The sequence below is a fragment of the Macrobrachium nipponense genome, chromosome 30 (assembly GCF_015104395.2).
Source record: "Macrobrachium nipponense isolate FS-2020 chromosome 30, ASM1510439v2, whole genome shotgun sequence".
NCBI lineage: Eukaryota > Metazoa > Arthropoda > Malacostraca > Decapoda > Palaemonidae > Macrobrachium > Macrobrachium nipponense.
Window position 1 is genome coordinate 10,155,460 of NC_087218.1, and position 18,023 is coordinate 10,173,482.

Consider the following 18,023-nt stretch of genomic DNA (forward strand, 5'->3'; position numbering starts at 1 on the left):
CCATATACTGTATTTAATATGTTTGGATGAGATATTTATAACAATATTATTATCCTGTGTTTATTTTCCGGCCGGTTTCGCCTCGGTTTCGCACGTTTTCTCCCGTTTTCGCCCGGTTTCTCATTTACGTACTACCGTGCTGTGCATAGTACTATAGCGCCTTGGTCTAAGTAGGCTACGCGTAGATAATAAGCCAAAAACAGTCTATATCAAGGCCAATACTCTATTGGCCTTGGTCTATATATACTCACATGGTCGAATTTCAAACAACACGTATACTTTACATTTTACCAAACCATGCGGTGCATAGTACTTTATAGCACCTAGGAGTAGGCGACGCGTAGATAAGCCAAAATTTCAAACAACACTTGCACAGCAGACAAGAACTAGCTTGGCGGGCGGGCAGCTTGATGGTGCTCATCAGCTCAGCAACGCTCACTCACAGTTCACTGCCGACAGTGATGCCAACCCCTCTAACCCTACGGCCCCTACGGAAGACGAGAAATTACCCTACACAACTGCAAATGACCCAACATTTTGCGGCTATGATAATAAATAAATCTTTAGATTGTGTTTATATGCAATATAGCGATTACTAATAAGCATATTGATCTAAACTTACCTTGTTACAATTACCCTACACTTGAAAATATTGCCCTGCCGTCCAAGATTTTGCCCAAATTACCCTATGCGTAGGGCAATTACCCTACAGTTGGCAACATTGGCAGTCCGAGACTTCTTCAGTTCTTCTTCTTCTCCGTCCCTCAGATAGAACACAAGTACTGCTCGACGGAGGAGAACGCGGCTGTCTGCGGAGCCGCTTTCTCAGATGCCCAGGGAGCGGGTTACGTGACGGCTGCCTACGACAGGAGAGAAATATTGTGCTATGCTATGTGATTTCCTCAAGTAACCTGTTCTCGTTCTTATACAGCGTTGATTTTGTGTTTTGTTTTATCGCGACATTAAACTTTGTGGTGAATCGGTCAAGTTGCCTTAACGCGATACTGGATTTCAACTTGGTCTTTTTAATTCCTAGTCCTTGAGAGATGTAATTTAACTTTATTTTGTTGTGTACTGACTGCGTTTTTGGTATAGGATAATGCAGGAATATGATGAGATTTAAGCCAAATGCCAAGCGCTGGGACCATGAGATGAGGTCATTCAGCTTTGGTTGTGTTTTTGATGCTCGTTCATTCATGACATTATTACAATTGATTTTATTAAGGTAAATACTTGTCTGACAGTTACTACGTTAAATGGAAAACTTGTTTATGTATTCTCCGATGCTTTACGGTAATTGTTTGAGAGAGAGAGAGAGTAAACATATCTATCCACACTGATGCAGAACACCCACAGAGAGAGAAAATGTGTGTGTGTGTAAACATATCTATTCAGATTGATGCAGAACCCTCACAGAGAGAGAGAGAGAGAGAGTGTGTGTGTGTGTGTAAACAACTATCTATCCAGATTGAAGAGAAAGCTCAGAGAGAGAGAAAGAGAGCGTGTGTAAACATATCTATCCAGATTGATACGAAAAACTCAGAGAGAAAGAGAGTAATATCCGTCCAGAATAACAAAACCTAATCTTAAAAGAGATGTCCACGTCTCATAACCTTTATACTTCCCGCTGACCACCAATGCCTTAGCTAAGTCTTTAAATGTAAACTTTCAACTTTCTTGCTTTGTGTAAACTATTGAGTTGATTGTATAATTTAGGCCAAACTTCAAGCACTGGGATCTTTGAGGTCATTCAGCGCTGAAATGGAAATTGACAGTAAAAGGTTTGAAAGGTGTAACAGGAGGAAAACTTCGCAGTTGCAATATGGAAAGTAAGATGAAAGAAAGTAGAAAATTAATTGAATCTAGGGGCCGAAGGCACGCTTCAAAAAACCTTAAGTAATGCCTACAGTGCACCGCATAAGGTCCACTGACGGAGCTTGTAAACTATTGCCATATAACGGTCACCGACTATCCCATAACCACCAAGTCGGTAATACACAGATTCAGTGGTATAGCATAGCATCTTCCTAATTCAATAGGAAAATTTGTCTGGGGCATATTTTTTTTAACACCACTTTGTCTATAACACATATATAAATCCCATCTGGTCAAATATCAGAGTCTGAAAAACATGGAATTGTTTATTGATTTGATTATTCAATAAATTTTAAGCATTCAATACCTGTGGGTTTTTATTACTGAACATTCTTGCCTGGAACTCCTCTTTCTTTCTTTATTTTATTGGGGGGTGCAAAGTTTCGTCTGTCAGGTAATTATAAGAATTTGTCTCTGGATCATCAAAAATTCTAAGAATTTGTTCCAATTCCAGGTAAAAGGTATAATTCTCATCCTGATTTGTTAAGTCGTATCAGAAAAAGTGATAATTATATTCCTTTACAGATATTTTCCCTCGAAAGGTATTTTGTGATAAGATTGTTATACTGTTCACCAAGCTCATGATTGTAATGGAAAAGTTCCTATAATTAGTTGGAATTTTAGCCATTTCTAAAATAACCTTAGCACCAAAGTACTTTATTTCAACGGCAGTTTCAGTATAGACTCCCTGACCTGAGGTCATCTACTATTTGAGAATTTACGTATATTTCTTGTATTGTAATAATTATCAAACTAAAAATCTTTTCATTAGAACTAATAAATCAAATGCAACTTGAAAAGTGTGTATTTTTTGCCTAAACCAGTTCATGGATTCAGGAATACCTATCTACTATTGTTTTATGTATTTCTTGCATTGTAATATGCACGATTATCCTCAAAATCATTTCATTGGAACTAATAAATTAAATGCAACTTAAAAAGTGTATTTTTCTCCTAAACCATCAGTTCACAGATTCAAGAGTACTTATCTACTAAATATTGTGCTTCTTCTGATGTTAATTGTTCTCAGCTTTTTTTTTCCATTACACGCCAGACTCCATAATTCCACTGGCGTTGCGTAGTACTGGAGTCGCAAACTCGAGGGTCATTCTTTCTGATCACTCTTTCAGACCATTCACTTCCATAAGGTAGAATATGGATAGGATATGAAATTCAGGCCAAAGGCCAAGCACTGGGACCTATGAGGTCAACTCATAGTTGCAACGGAAATTGACAGTAAAAGGTTTGAAAGGTGCAACAGGAGGAAAACCTCAAAGCATCAACTCTGAGGAAAGTAAGATGGAAGAGAATATGAAAGGAGGTACAGTAAAAGGAACGGAAGGGGTTGGAGCTACGGGCCGAAAGGCACGCTGCGAAAACCTTAAGTTATGCCTACAGTGCACCGCATGAAGTGCACTGCCGGCACTAACCATTTACGGGGAAATTGATAGGAATATACGTGGAATTTCATGTTAATGGCTTATACATAGTGAGAAAACCCTTTAATATTAAGGTACCCTAATCCAGCTGTTACTGGTTCAGATCCTTCAGTCAGGTAGATATTTCACGAGGTCATCTCTATTTACAGTAGTTGAAATGAAACTGTGCATAGTTATCGTGTCCCTATTTTTCTCTGTGCCAATTGCAATTAATCTAAATCGCCCATTTCCCATACAAAATGTTTTGATTATAAAACTATTCAGAAATTTAAAAAATGGGTATGAGTGAAAGCCAAAAAGTTACCTTAAAAATTACGTATTCATTTACATACATTACTAAAATCACAGGTTAAATTTCGTTTTCCATTTTCCAATAGCCATCGACAGGAAACTGTTAAAAATCTCATTAGTCAGAGCTTGCGAGAGACCAAGAATTCTCGCTGTATGCGCAATACTAACATACCACTGTTAAGACCCTTATTTTCACTAAGTACCCCAGTCAACAGATGTTCTTTGGTGAATACACTGGCAGATTTCTTTAGTCTAGGACAATCTCCTGTTGGTACAACCGATAATGGTATCTCTATCCGACTAAAATTGTGACTTATACTGTTTGAGACCTTTCCCATGGACAGGGAACCATCTGCAGGACATGGCATGACTGGGTGTGTACGTAGTAGGTGTCTCTGAGTACCTGACCATCCTGATCATCTCAAATTGATCTAAGGATGGCTGTGTATACGTATTTCACTTCTCATTACTGAGTCAGTGTTATCTCGATCTGAAAGAGTTGGTAAGATACAAGGAAAGGTAGTTGTCGAATTCGGCTCTACTGAAGAGGTGATTCTATTGGTTTGATCATAACCAACATAGTCTGGCGAGGTCTCAGTATCTGTAACGGAATGGTTGATTTCCTGAACACCTGTGGGCGTAGGGAGGCCTTCGTTTGAGGGCGTAGTGTCCACTGAGCTCGAATAACTAGACATTGAAGGGTCGGAACAACCTGAGTAGGAACTCGAGCCAGCCTCCTCGGAATCTGTGCGTTCGATGATAACCAAATGCTGATAGTCATCGCTGGGTCTAGTGTCCTCCTTCAAGCGGCCCGAGACTGCAGAGAGCTCGCTACTAGGTAAACTAATCCGAGAGGATCTCTTCGAGAGTGGAGAGTCAGAGAGATTGTAGTAAGTTTCTTGGGAGCTGCTGCTGTAACAGTCGGTGTTGACGATTTCAGCAACTGTGACAGTTGCTATTTCACCTTCCTCTGAGGACACTTGAGGCCTCTTCTTGACAGGTGGATCTTCATTCACCTTGAATTTCCCTCTTCTGACACCAGGAAGAAACATCGAGAGTTTGATCTGAAAAAGAATTAAAAAACAAGTCACTTTCTACTGCAATGAGTCTCATGGTCTTTTAAATTCTGTTACTAACAATTATTCTTATCAGCAAAGTATGTCAGTGACTAGGATTATCTGGAGGGTTCTTTGACAATCTGTGCTTTTCTTTTAGCCTAAAAATTTTTCATTGTTTACCTCCTGTATCAGCAGAGATGAGGGTAGCTGCTAGTCCAGGTACTGGCTGGAATCCAATTAAAAATATAACAGGAAGAAAAACAAAGTCCCAAAGGAAAAAAGTCACAATCTTTCTTATATAGTGCCCCCCCCCCCCCCCACGGGTTTTAACCCTGTATGTAGTATCCACCTCTGCGGCGTTATTGGTACAACCCATTGAGGATTACCGAAAAAATCTGTAAATTAATGCGATTTTTTTCTGCGACTTTATCACCAGCCGCCAATAGCGAGCGGTTTTTAAAAAGTCCAATACTGTCTGCATTATCTCGATGTGGTTCGGATCCCACAATAAGCTGTAGGTCCCGTTGCTAGGTGACCAATTGGTTCCTAGCCACGTAAAAAATATCTAATCCTTCGGGCCAGTCATAGGAGAGCTGTTGATCAGCTCAATGGTCTGGTTAAATTAAGATATACTTAGCTTATTATTGTTTGATAAGATTCTTGATACTGGTATCAATAAAAAGATAACATTCCTTAGGTTCAATTTTCGCTGTCATGCTTTCAACATTTTTCACGAATGAACGCTCAGAATTAAACTGAACATCGAATCTAGGACAAATGCCAAGCACTGGGGCATATGAGGTCATTCTGGCCTGAAACGGGAATAGACAGCAAAAGGTTTGAAAGGTGTAACAGGAGTTAAACCTCAAAGCAGCTACACCATGAATCAATTGTGAGGAAAGGGTGGAAAGTAAGATGGAAGAAAGAGAATATGAAAGGACGTACAGTAAAAGGAACGACACTGGTTGCAGCTTGGGGCCGAAGTAACGCTGCAAAGGTCCTTAAGTAATGCCTACAGTGCACTGCATGAGGTGCACTGCCGGCACTTGAGGAAAGCTTGCAGCTGAGATGAACTTGGAATTTATAAGGGAAAATGGTACGGATAAAATTGGCCTATATGATTTCAAGAGAGAGGAGTAAAAACTGGGAACATCAATGGTTACCGAGTTGTTACTTGTGAACAGAATAGAATATAGCATTTTAGGCCAAAGGCCAAGCACTGGGTCTTATGAGGTTATTCAGGACTTCGCGGGAAATTAGGGCGTTGTATCTATCCCTAACTCGTCACCACAAAAGGTCTTGTAAATATACTATAACTGGTTCACTTAAGGTAGATTCTTGGCTGATCCCTATGCCTACGAGACGTTAGTTTGGCGGCCGCTGATTGGCTGGGAGCTGCCTACCTCCCGGTACCAGCCAATCAGCGGCCACCAAACAAACGTCTCGTAAGAATAAGGCTCATCCGAGAATCTACCTTAAGTGAATCAGTTATATATTTAAAGGGGTAATTCTAGGAACGTTCTAGCGAATAAGGCAGCCACTAGGAATTGGGACGTCAAATGTACTATTTCGCCGTGTCTAGTACTATAGTAGATTCACATCCGATGTCTAGGCCAGTCCCTTACGACGCTCCTGATTGGCTGTTGATAAGCCGATCACAGAGCTGGAAACTCCCAGTCTCTCCCGTGAGTTCACATAGGCAGGATGTATGTTCCATCTCTCTTTAGAGATAAGTCCTTCAAAAGTATCCCTGAAGAGAGGTAGAACATACATCCTGCCTATGTGAACTCTCTTGACAGACTGAGAGTTTCCAGCCCTGCGATTGGCTTATCAACAGCCAATCAGGGGCGTCGTAAGGGACTGGCCTGGATATCAGATGCACGGTTGATGTTAATCTACTATAGCCCCTGGGGGTTAATTATAACATGCAATCCAAATACCATAGGAAACTGTAATTTCCAAAGAAATACCAGACGTGGGGTTATTACCGAGATCTACCTCCCTCTGAAAGCGTCCTTCCCAGTCCTCGTCAACTATGATAATTCAAATAAAATATAAAACACCAGAGACCAAGACCTACCTTCCTACAGATCTTGAAGGCGTCGTAACCCATGATGGCTATAGCACCAATTGATACGGTTAAAAAGATCACCGCCACTGACAAGAGCGGCCACACTAACAACTTGTACAGATCGTCGCGATTCCAGCGTTCAGTACTCGCCATTTCTGTAGCAAAACTGATCCAGAATCTGTCAGACTGTCACCTCCTTCCGAGAAATTCCTTAGCAGTCGGCGGGTACTTCCCCGAGATCAGAACGAAATTCCCTAAACGTGCCCTTAAAAACGGTAGCTGACAATTCACATTAAGTTTTGTTTTTCAGATCTACCTGAATGTTCATTCATATGTTTACAATGTTTTATGATATTTAACACTAAACATATCATTCCGTGCATCCCGTGGGGGTAGATTTTTTTTTCAAATGATCAGAATCTTGATGAAGGAATTTCCCTGAAATATTCCACTTTTCCCCCAGATGATCCTTACCTAGGACAAGACCCCTACAACAGCTCCCCTCCATCCAGTGCCCCGTGGAGATAGATTTCATTCATTGTGAGATCGTTAATCATAATATAATGCACCATTAGGCACTTGAAACTATGCAAGAGCATAACAACAATCATCTTCGCAATGATCTTGATGTCTTTTCTACAGCGTGAAACGAAATATTGATCGATTTGAAAAGTACGATGATGACGTGGGCTGTTGGCTCATTGGTCGGACATGAGATGGAAAAATAATAATAAGTGCATCACCTTGGACCCATCTGAGTTCATGACACACATGAACAGGCAGGATTTTTCCTTTTTTTTTTCTTTCTCTCTCAAATGACGTCTGTATAAATGCATAATATATTTACAGAAGCCTTGTCGGATAGTCTCTCTTGCCTTTTCGCCTATTCTGCTTTTCTCTCCATACGCTGAATATTTCAAACAAGCTGATTACGTATGAAAATAGCCCATTACAATAAAAACAAGGAACGTTACATTTTATGCTTGAAGTGACAGCTGCTAATCTAGTGTTTACTTACTTTGACAAACGACAAGATAAAGATTAGTCTAAGAGTGCAAGGTAATATACTAACCTTAGTGGCCCGTGAGCCAACTGGCTAAGGTTCCGGTTCAGATCGCCTTTTTCCTTCTTGTTAATTGAAGCTATTGGTAAGGCCCATTTTGTTTATATTCCTCTTTACTTCTATAAATGTCTGATGCTCCCATACACTGAAAATGTATTACGAACTGCTTTAAGATTATTTGATGGCTACGCTAGGCCTATTCCACTACTTCCATTCTATATAAATCCTGCAAGTGAGCGTCTCGAAGGGGTGATTATTAGTCATAACTTAAAAATTCGACTATACTTACCCTCGCCTGGCATCCGCTGAGCAGTTAAAATCTCTCACAGAAGTCCTGCTCAGACAGTATTGTGTCTTGTGTCAAGACTGGTTTTAAATATCTGTCATGGCTGGTTTTCAATTTCTCGCAGATACGATGACCCCGGGAGAGCTTGTAGCGTTATCTCTCTTGCTGACGTCATGTTTCTCTAACATGGGGAGCCTTTCTTCGGCTGAGCGTAGTCATGATGCTTGTGGAAACAAAGTGACATCCAGAAGTATCGACGCCAGAGATGCAGCATCCGTTCAGTGCAACTCCCTGCAATCTCAGAATACATTCGGTGACTTCGATCTCTGCGCAGGTCCTTCGAAGTTGAATGGGTCTTCTTCCGTCCCTCCTTCAGCGGAAGGAAGTAGGGAAACAGGAGGGCTATCGACGGCCATCAGCTCTCGGAAAACAAGGTCCCTGAATCATGGAATACGCTCAGGGGAAAGTGGAGCGTCCCGAGACAAAGGAAAAGGCAGAGAACCGCGAGTTCTGAGACGACGTCGAAGGCAGTCGGTGACTCGTAGTTTGTCGTTAGTGATCTTTAAGGTTTTGATCAAGAAGCTGATACTGAATGCCAAAATCTACTTGGCTTTGTAGCTGTCGTCACCTGAAGCCCATTGCTCCTTCTCTGGCGTGATCATTACGTCTTAACGCTGATTTATTTTTAATTTTCCGTCATTCTATTGTAAGGGTGAAATGAGCTACTTTTTATATTATTTCTTTCCATCTTCATAATTAATATGTAAATATGTGTATATATTTATGTATAATACATATATACTTTTTAGCCTTGATGTCAAATTCCATTTCATATCAATGTCTGCATTTTATTCCATGTTTTTATGCTACAGAATAAATTTTGGAAATTATGAAAATTACCATTTATATAATCCTTCTTCAAATTAGTATGGAGCATTTGCTCCATTAATTAAATACTATTTAATCCACTGAATTGAATATAGAATTTAGTCCAAAGGCCAAGCACTGGAACCTATGAGGTCATTCAGCACTGAAACGGAAATTGGCAGTAAATGGTTTGAAAGGTGTAATAACAGGAGGAAAACCTAAAAGCAGTTGCACTATGAATCAACTGTTAGGAGAGGAGGGAAAGTAAGATGAAAGAACGAGAATGCGAACGGAGATACAGTAAAAGGAACGAAAGGTCTTGTAGCTAGCGACATTAGGCACGCTGCAAAGAACCTTTAAGTAATGCCTACAGTGCACCGCATGAGATGCGATGACGGCACTGCTTCCTTACGGAGCACATCGGGAAAGAAGCCTCCGCGCCTATAATATGACATGGTGTTTTTATATGTCAAACGGACGTCACAGCAGCAAAGGTCAAAGATGACCAGCGTATGAGACTTCGAAGTATAAATAAACACTTCTCCCATTTCAAGAACTTATCAGGGAAGTGTTTGGTAAAAAAAAATTATATGATATCTAACTAAGAGATAATGATGAAATGAAATGGTAAAAGGAGGAAGAGAAATTGTATATATTTAAACATTTTTTAGGGGGGTCCATCAAGCCAAAACGTGAAAAATTCAAATGGTTCTAAACATTGAGAAAGAGAGCGCACCACCATACCATTAAACAACCACGAACGACTTTATAAATGACTTCGGAAACTCGAAACCAGTTGTTAACAATAATCTCTTTCGAAAACGCTGTGTGACACTTTCTTTGGACAGTTTCGTGCTGAGCTACGACTCCTTGTCAGAAAAGAGACAGAATAAACTGCTTGACTCAGTGAATGGTGAATTCGTAGTCTGAATCTGGTTTAAGGGTGAACGTGAATTTTATCTGCTTGTCTACCTCGACTGTCTTTGTTATTACTCTATAAACGCTATGGAACCAGCAGTAAAAAAAATTGTTGGCTAGCTGGCAAGACAGTTCCATACTTTTATTTGTAAAACCAAATATTTGTTACATCGTCGTCGAACTCGAGTTGCTTCTACAGCTACCCTATCCGTGCGATGTGGTTGTACATTGATAGTACTATCGAGGTAAGTAATCATGTTTGTTTCTTTACGTTGCTTTTTTGGGATTGCTTTTATTCTCTAAAGTAAATTTACCTCATTTCGTGTTTGCTCGTCAATAGCTAACGTCACTACAGGAAGATATTGCTAGATTGATAAACAACTTATCAACGTTACAGAGATTTTAACTAAGTATATACTGAGGACTTGTAGGTTTAGTGAAACTTTTTAGTGTTCCTCAATGTGTCTGAATAGCATGATGTTCTCTAGATTTAACAAATAACCTAAGTAAACAAAAGCTTTCCAGTACTAGGCCTACTCTTGAATGCCTGCAAGGGACTAAAATACATGTGAGTAACTTATAATGGATAGACCCAGTTCCCTTTACCGATTCAACAAATAACCTAAGTAGAACAAAGGCTTTTTCAGTACTAAGCCTACTCGTGAATGATCGCTAGGGACTAATACTCGTACAAGTGAATAACTTATAATGGCTAGACCGAGTTCCCTTTACAGATGACGCTAACCAAGAAAAGGTCACTGATGCTGCTGCTTTTCACGACGTTGTTGGAGAGCTTCACCATGACATCAGCGTTGTCCCCTTACTGCCGATTCACTTCCCTTCACACCATGTGCAGGCACAAAGGTCTAGGCCGAACCTGTGGCAGTAATGTGGCTTACAGGGGCGTCGGCACCAGGGATGTTGAACGCATCGTCAGTCTGCATAACCGTTATAGGTCTAAGGTGGCTGTGGGCATGGAGACCTTTGGGGCTGATGGTCCACAGCCGCAAGCAGCTAATATGAGGCTTTTGGTAGGTTTTAATTTTGTTAGATTTCCCCTTTTTTAACCTTGGGATGTATTTATGACACGAAAGTGCTTGGTACATCCTCTTATTTTTTCCTGTGGCTTCAGTGTATGTATCAACCAACGTATAAAATGTTTTCTTGGGACAGGCTAGTTTTCTTTATTGAAATTTAAATAGTCTAGCCTTCTTACTGTTTCACAGCGTCATAGGAGCCGTTCTGAAATTATTTTTAGTATATAAATGATGAATGAAGTAATTAAACGCTCTGATGGAATCTCCACGAAGAATCTCTATTCATCTGCGTGAATCTTTCCAGGAATGGGACTTCGAACTGGCGCAGTTAGCCCAGTCTCACGCCGATCAATGCCTCTTCGAGCACGATTGTCCAGACTGCCGCCGTGTGTGTAAGTATAGCTCTCTCTCTCTCTCTCTCTCTCTCTCTCTCTCTTTATTAGAGAAAATATACATTTTACTGTTTTAATAGTATTACAAGCACAATTTGCTTAGTTCTCGGGGCTAAAAGGAAGTGATACTTCATTTGGTTTATTACAAATTCAAGTATGTTGAGATATAAAAAAATAAAATAATTTTATTGAGTCAGTACATAAATTACATATATTACATATGTATTTATTGTAAATTGGCCTTTAAAGTGTATTTTTTTCAGTAAAAGAGAGGAAAAAAGTTTTTTCATTAGATGCAAATTTGAAAACCAGGTTGCAAACACTTACGTTCCTGTTAGCTGGGCTCACTTAATTCATCACTGGTCCCCCTTGTTCGTCAATATGGAGCTTTTCTTAGAAGCTGAGCTTATCTTGAAAATGGTCATTTGCATAGAAATCTCTGTAATAAATAGGCGAAAGGTTCAGTTGAAGGAGTTTGCTGATGTAAGTTTTTAGTCAAATTTCGTTACGTTGAGTTTAAATGCTTTCAGTTTAAATGCTACTGTAATCACAGAAGGGTAATATATTATCACAGGACCTTTCTAGAATAAGTCAGTCGCCAAAGAATTGTTGAATAATTTATTATTTGGTATATTAAGAGGCAATGGTCAGGTATGGATACTTTCCCTGATAACAATTTGTTTGTTTTGGTTTCAATAGAAGATAATCTCATTCGCCCTTTATCGATTGTAATAACGGGCCAATAATGTCGATTTTATTTAATTTACCCTGTATCATCTGTGTTAACATTCCTCTGAAGGTCGTTTTTTACATTAAAACATCTCAGCCAGGTTTGGTGTGGGTCAGAATTTGTGTATTCGTGCTCAGATAGGCTTCAACTCGACCATCGACTGGGAAGGGGTCATCAACACTTGGTACAGCGAAGTGGAACTTTTCAGTTCGGATGCCATAGAACCGTACAGGTAAGCATAAAGATTATGTATGGATAGCAATGAATATATTAACAAATAGCGAACGAAAACCACTCCAAAACAATGGAGAAACCGCAACAATGACATATCATAACAATACTACTATGGCTGTAGATGAGCCTATTGATTTCGTTAACTCTAGACCTAGAGATTTCGTTAACTTTAGACCTATCTGTCAATCATTTTGTGTATTGTAGAAACTGTAAGCCGTCCTTTCTTGCACTGTCTCAGTCAGGGCGTCAAATGTATTTTGAGAATGCACTGCCTGATTTTCTAGGAGGTTTCAATTGCTTTCCACTGCTCCTATCACCATTTTAAATGGATTTTAAGCGATGCACTTCCCCAAAATACTTGACAAACTAAGCCAGTTATCCTACGATGCATGTGTTTAAACAATGTAATTTTGAACAAAGCATGCAAACAAAAATATGAACTAAACACCTTTGACTGCTGAGAAAATCAGGATAACTTTTTCCACATATCTTATGAGTTCATCATAGCTTTTTAACAGCGTTTTTTATTAGTTTTTACGTCACTAACGTACTCGTTAATTTTACATTTTGAGCTCCTCACTTGGAAGCTTATGCATCTATTATTTTTTTTTAATAACTTGCTCTTGTAAGTGCATAATTTCTTTTGTGTCCTTTCCTCCACCGTATTAAGGTTCTCGACAGCCACGGGACGATATTCGCAGATGATGTGGTCGAGCAGTTATAAGGTGGGATGTGGATTCACAATGTTCTTGGAAGGAAACTGGTGGAAGCAACTCTACACCTGCGACTACGGGCCGGCCGGGAACATCATATCCTATCAGATGTACCGTTCTGGACATCCTTGCTCCTCCTGTCCGCATGGTACTACCTGCTCTGCGGAGTACCCTGGATTGTGTGGTAAGTGGCATTCTCTCTCTCTCTCTCTCTCTCTCTCTCTCTCAAGGGAAATGAAAGTGAAGATGGTTGCAGTGTTTGATCAGCACTACTTAATTGTATTTTATATCAAAGATGTTATTATAATTTTATCCCAAAATCAGCATGAACTTAATCTTGTAGTGACTGATGGCTAATGTTCTCGAAATGTCTTGTCAAAGATTGAGAGATGAGCCAGAGAAAACTTACGACCCTTAAAATGCAATTCTATAAGTTTTGTTAACATGAACCTAGTCTAAATTAACCTGTAAAGCAAGCTTCACAGAACAGAATGACCTAACGTCCATAAGTGAACAAGTAAAAATTTGCTTTAACAATAAAGTTAAGCCAGTAAATAACATTTAAATGCAACAGAAGTGTCTTAACCACAATATTGCGTTTAGTTTCAGCAACGCCACCAAGGTTGTACCCCGACTGGTACTCGGAGGACTTCACGGAGGACGACTTTCCCAAAGTCAGTGAGAGGACTAATGGCACGTCCCAAGAGAGCGGTTTCAGCGAGCTGCTGATGACACTAGAAGACCTGGAGAGCTTGGAGGACGATCCTTCCCAAATTTTGAGAGAGAGCCTCGTACCGGAAGGCGCCGGACAAAAAATGTCTGTCCTTGGTGGTGGTTACGAACAGGGCTCTCTAGAAGGAGTGAGGGACGAGTTCACCAATCTCAAAGGACTGTTCGACGCTCTTATCGGTCTACAGCCACCGCATTACCTCGTCAAGTAATTCGTTTACTCTTGTTACTTGTGCTACTTTTGCTAGCTTCATCCAACAATAACAACAGTAGTATTTTTGAGCTATAGTACTATATATCGGGGGATCAAGAACATCTGAAGCTTGGTTAGATAAATGGCCGGCCTTGATACGAGTAACCTCACAATAATACACAATTTCCGCATAGATATCGACCACAGTAATAGTCTAAAACGTAGCTTTCAGAGACGCAAGTTCCTTCTGCCCTCCTAGGTTATATTTCGAATTACACAATGGAAAAACGTTAAAACAGAAAAACAAAAATACTGACGTAGCTGTCAGGGCAACAGCTAAAAAGCTTGTCCTATTCATACAGGAGACATAATCACGTTAAGTACGAGACTTTCCTCCCTTTAGGTACGAGCCTGATTCGGGGTCAGTAGACGACGACGTCGAGGACGAGATATTCCTCAGCTCTTACTCGGGAGAGGATCCCACCCAAAGACATAAGAGAGAAGTTGGTCTATTATTGGCTTGCGACCTTGATCTGCTCCCTTGTGAGTTCTCGGTGATTGGAACCGACTGGATCGCCGGGGAAAGCGCCCGTAAGTTGGAGACACTTTTAGACTGTTTGCTTTCTCTCTCTCTCTCTCTCTCTCTCTCTCTCTCTCTCTCTCTCTCTCTCTCTCTCTCTCTCTCTCTCTACGAAAATATATTGCACAACCATCATATAAAGCTAATCTACTTTTCATTATGGTTAATATTGTATTATATGGTGACTTATTGAAGACACCACTTTACATCAGATATTAATACAGCACAATTTATAGCTAGACCCAAGCTGCAACTATTATGCCTAGGCTATCACTCTGATCTCTCAATTGTCGTTATTTCTTACAAAACAAAAAAAGTGGAAGGCAGATACACCTACACTGTCCTTGAGGCGGGTCAGAAGAGTGTACTCAATTGCAACACGAAAGTCGCGGCACCGGAGACGGGCAGTATTTGCGTTGTAATTTCTCACGTTCGTCATATGGAGGCTGACAATAATTCAACGGGAGAAGTCGACGCCCTGCCAGAGCTGCTGGTAAGTATCCCAGCATCCTTCAGTTTGCTGATCTGTCGAAAATAGAAATTGAAAATAGGGAGAGGCTTTTATAAAAAGATATATGGTATTAGTTTATAAAATCAAACCGACAAAGGTGGAAAGAAAGAGCAGGGGAGCCGTACTTACTGCTTGCTGGGGGGGGGGGGGTGACTTTTCTGAAAGATATGTGGTATTGGTCTATAAAATTTAACACAAAGGAGGAATAGAAAGAGCAGGGGAGCCGTTTCAAAGGCAATACCCACTTATTCTGCTGCTGCTACTACTACTATACTCTTCTTTTTTTCATCTGTCCATCCGCCGGTGGTGTTTTTGTATGGTAACACTGCGTCCCGGGTTTTAGATAGTTATGCAATGTGTAAGAGTTATGTAAATAAAAGGATATCTGGGTGTACATTTGCAACTGAAAAGTGTTTTAATAATGTACTGTATACGAATTACACTGTTAATATTCGAAATAGGCTATTATTATAAGCGTTGAATGTAAGCTGAATGTAACTATTTAAAGCCCGGGACGCAGTGTTACCATACAAAAACACACAGGCGGATGGACAGATGGAAAAAAACAGAGTATAGTACTATGTAAATCATCTGCTGAGATGGCCTACAAAGGCACTCATGTTGATGGTGTTTAGCTCATCCGGGATCTTTTTTTTTTTTTTTTTTTTTTTTTTTTTTTTTTTTTTTTTTTTTTTGTTTTTTTAAACTTTTATTTACTTTTTAAGAAAATTCATCTTTTGTATCAGCGCTTGGCCTTTGGCCTAAATCCTGTAATAAATTCAATTTTACAATTTTTACAGCTACATTAAAGAGTTACGTTTTTATTATATCTATCTATCTATTAGGTGGACATTCGGCCCGTGGACGACCAGGACAACAGTGGTGAAGTCGTCCAAAACAGCCTGACGGGGAGCAACGGAATCTGGGAAACCAGCAGCCTGACCATCAGTGACGTCACGACTTCCTTCTTCCTCGTGCTGACGATTGGGCCTGCTACGGGAAGGACTACTGTGGCAATGAACTCCTTGCGGGTTACTGATGGGGCGTGTTCAGGTGAAACATTAAATAAATAACATGGGTTCTCTCTGTATCATGTATTATCATCTTGGTTACAATAACATGGGTTCTCTCTGTATCATGTATTATCATCTTGGTTACAAGCATTCGGTCTAATCCCAGTATATCGAACATTGTTAACGATGAGGATTTTGTAACTTGGGGTAAAAATATATTAATAAATAAATAGATAAATAAATAACATGGGTTCTCTCATCTGCTCTCCTCTTGGTTACAGTATTCGGTCTAGTCCAACTGTATCGAACATTGTCACAATAAGGATTTTGTAACTTGGGGTAAAAATATATGATTAAATAAATAGATAAGTGAATGGTTCTGTCACATCTACTCTCCTCTTGGTTACAGTATTCGGTCTAGACCCACTGTATCGAACATCGTTACAATAAAGGATTTTGTAATTTGGGGTTTATCATGCAGCCTTTAATTTGCATAGTGAGGCTTTGTATTATGACACTTTTTTTCCTGCTCACCGGAACGAATGTCCTGAATTACAATTAGGTTTTTATAGCCCGAATTAAGCTATTGCTTCCTGATGAGTTCGCAACAATGAGTATATAGTACTAACAGCTGTATGCGCAATAGCAGTACTCGCTGGGATTGCGTAAGCTGTTGTATCTTTGGTGTGGCAATTCCACAGTTTCCCCTGACGTAATCCGGTTAATTTATGTTGTCTCGGTCTAATGAAGCCATTCGTGTCTGGAGTTCTTTGAAAGGTCTGTTAATAAAGGAAACGAGAGAAACTTGTCAATGACCGTGGTACGATGCAAAAGTTCAGAGACGGTACTGAAATACATAAATCCAATATCAGATACTAACGCGTATTTACGTAGTATCTGATAAGATTCTGTCTCGAAAGAACTGTGTAATACATCTATGTAAACCTATGATGTTGTTGTGTTATTAAAAGCCTGTTGTAAATCTGTTTCAGTAAAAGATAAAACCTGCATTTACTGAAGCATATTATTCAATCCTAAATCACCCCTCGGTTTTTATCATTTTTTTTTTAGGGACGGATGTGTGTTAATCTTGAGTGATCTGGTTTTATTTTAAGTAAAATTTTATCCACAAACCTTGCACAATTTTATTAACTTTATCCGAATATTAAAAATTAAGCTAGGGCAGATATTTTTTCAGATTTTATATTGAAAAAAACTTGGAGAAAAGACAAAGTTCAAATAAGAGACTGCCTAGGAAACTGCTATATATCGATATAACTATTAATTTAAAACTGTTCACCATGTCTTTGTACTAGAAGTGTTCACCTTATCTTGGTACTAGAAGTGTTCACCTTATCTTGGTACTAGAAGTGTTCACCTTATCTTGGTACTAGAAGTGTTCACCTTCTCTTGGTACTAGAAGTGTTCACCTTATCTTGGTACTAGAAGTGTTCACCTTATCTTAGTACTAGAAGTGTTCACCATGTCTTGGTACTACATTGAGTCATTGCAGAAGCCTTTCTGACGACTCTCTTCGTCACATGGGTCACTTGATAGGGTTTTTAACCATAATTGCACTAGTGTCCAAGACAAATAGGAGAACTATAAATAATGTGACAATTTACATAATTAAGTAACGTATTCAGTTTCAAGACCAGGATAGCCGATAGTCCTACCTACCTCGAATATTTATAAACTTGAAGGGTGCGTGTAATAGAGCCGCCAGATTAATCAAAGGATCACGTTACCATTGATAGAATAACCCCAGCACTAATTGAGGTACATTGCCTCCCTGCAAAAGCAAGAATAGAATACAAAAATACTTCTTAAGTCTTTGAAGCAATAAAATATGGTGAACCAACATATCTGAAAAACTGCTTAAGTTTCTTTAGGCCTAGAACAAACAGTAAGTCAGGTGAGAGCATTTAAACATTGCGCACTAGGACTATGCAACAAAATACCGCCCGAAGTGAAGATCATACAAAGAGAAAAGCCAGTTTAAAAAAGAACTAAAGACTCTCCT

At 39.6% G+C, this 18,023-nt stretch overlaps 4 protein-coding genes across 8 annotated transcripts in view; 2 read left to right on the top strand and 2 right to left on the bottom strand.

Moving 5' to 3' along the window:
• LOC135202260 (putative inorganic phosphate cotransporter) overlaps nt 1-790 on the bottom strand; it is a 71,282-nt gene extending 70,492 nt beyond the window's left edge. Inside the window, exons 1-2 of one of the 3 annotated variants that reach the window (XM_064231556.1) lie at nt 623-789; nt 285-488 (exon numbers count right to left, since the gene is read on the bottom strand). The gene's annotated coding sequence lies outside the window, so the exon portion shown is untranslated. Of the gene's footprint in view, nt 1-284 lie in introns of all 3 variants that reach the window. The other 2 variants (XM_064231558.1, XM_064231555.1) reach the window with 2 other exon arrangements.
• Nucleotides 1-2,795, top strand: part of LOC135202261 (WD repeat-containing protein 54-like) — a 60,308-nt gene extending 57,513 nt beyond the window's left edge. The window contains exon 8 of the mRNA XM_064231559.1: nt 769-2,795. Coding sequence (XP_064087629.1) covers nt 769-897 — 129 coding nt within the window. The 3' untranslated portion in view covers nt 898-2,795. The remainder of the gene's footprint in view (nt 1-768) is intronic.
• An 819-nt stretch (nt 2,796-3,614) lies between these two features.
• LOC135202263 (uncharacterized) lies at nt 3,615-7,537 on the bottom strand. The gene is made up of 2 exons (XM_064231564.1): nt 6,744-7,537; nt 3,615-4,669 (listed from the first exon to the last, which is right to left on the bottom strand). The coding sequence occupies exons 1-2, from the start codon at nt 6,885-6,887 to the stop codon at nt 4,037-4,039; spliced, it is 777 nt and encodes a 258-aa protein (XP_064087634.1). The 5' UTR covers nt 6,888-7,537; the 3' UTR covers nt 3,615-4,036.
• Nucleotides 7,538-9,799: 2,262 nt separating this feature from the next.
• On the top strand, nt 9,800-17,015 carry LOC135202262 (uncharacterized). 3 transcript variants are annotated; one of them, XM_064231560.1, is made up of 9 exons: nt 9,800-10,113; nt 10,585-10,899; nt 11,210-11,297; nt 12,124-12,259; nt 12,932-13,158; nt 13,578-13,911; nt 14,300-14,487; nt 14,794-14,969; nt 15,833-17,015. In XM_064231560.1, the coding sequence occupies exons 1-9, from the start codon at nt 10,084-10,086 to the stop codon at nt 16,058-16,060; spliced, it is 1,722 nt and encodes a 573-aa protein (XP_064087630.1). In that variant the 5' UTR covers nt 9,800-10,083; the 3' UTR covers nt 16,061-17,015. The 3 variants fall into 3 exon arrangements, with proteins under 3 accessions (XP_064087630.1, XP_064087631.1, XP_064087632.1); XM_064231561.1 differs by having other exon boundaries at nt 10,591-10,899; XM_064231562.1 differs by having other exon boundaries at nt 9,801-10,113; nt 10,603-10,899.
• The last annotated feature ends 1,008 nt before the right edge of the window (nt 17,016-18,023 follow it).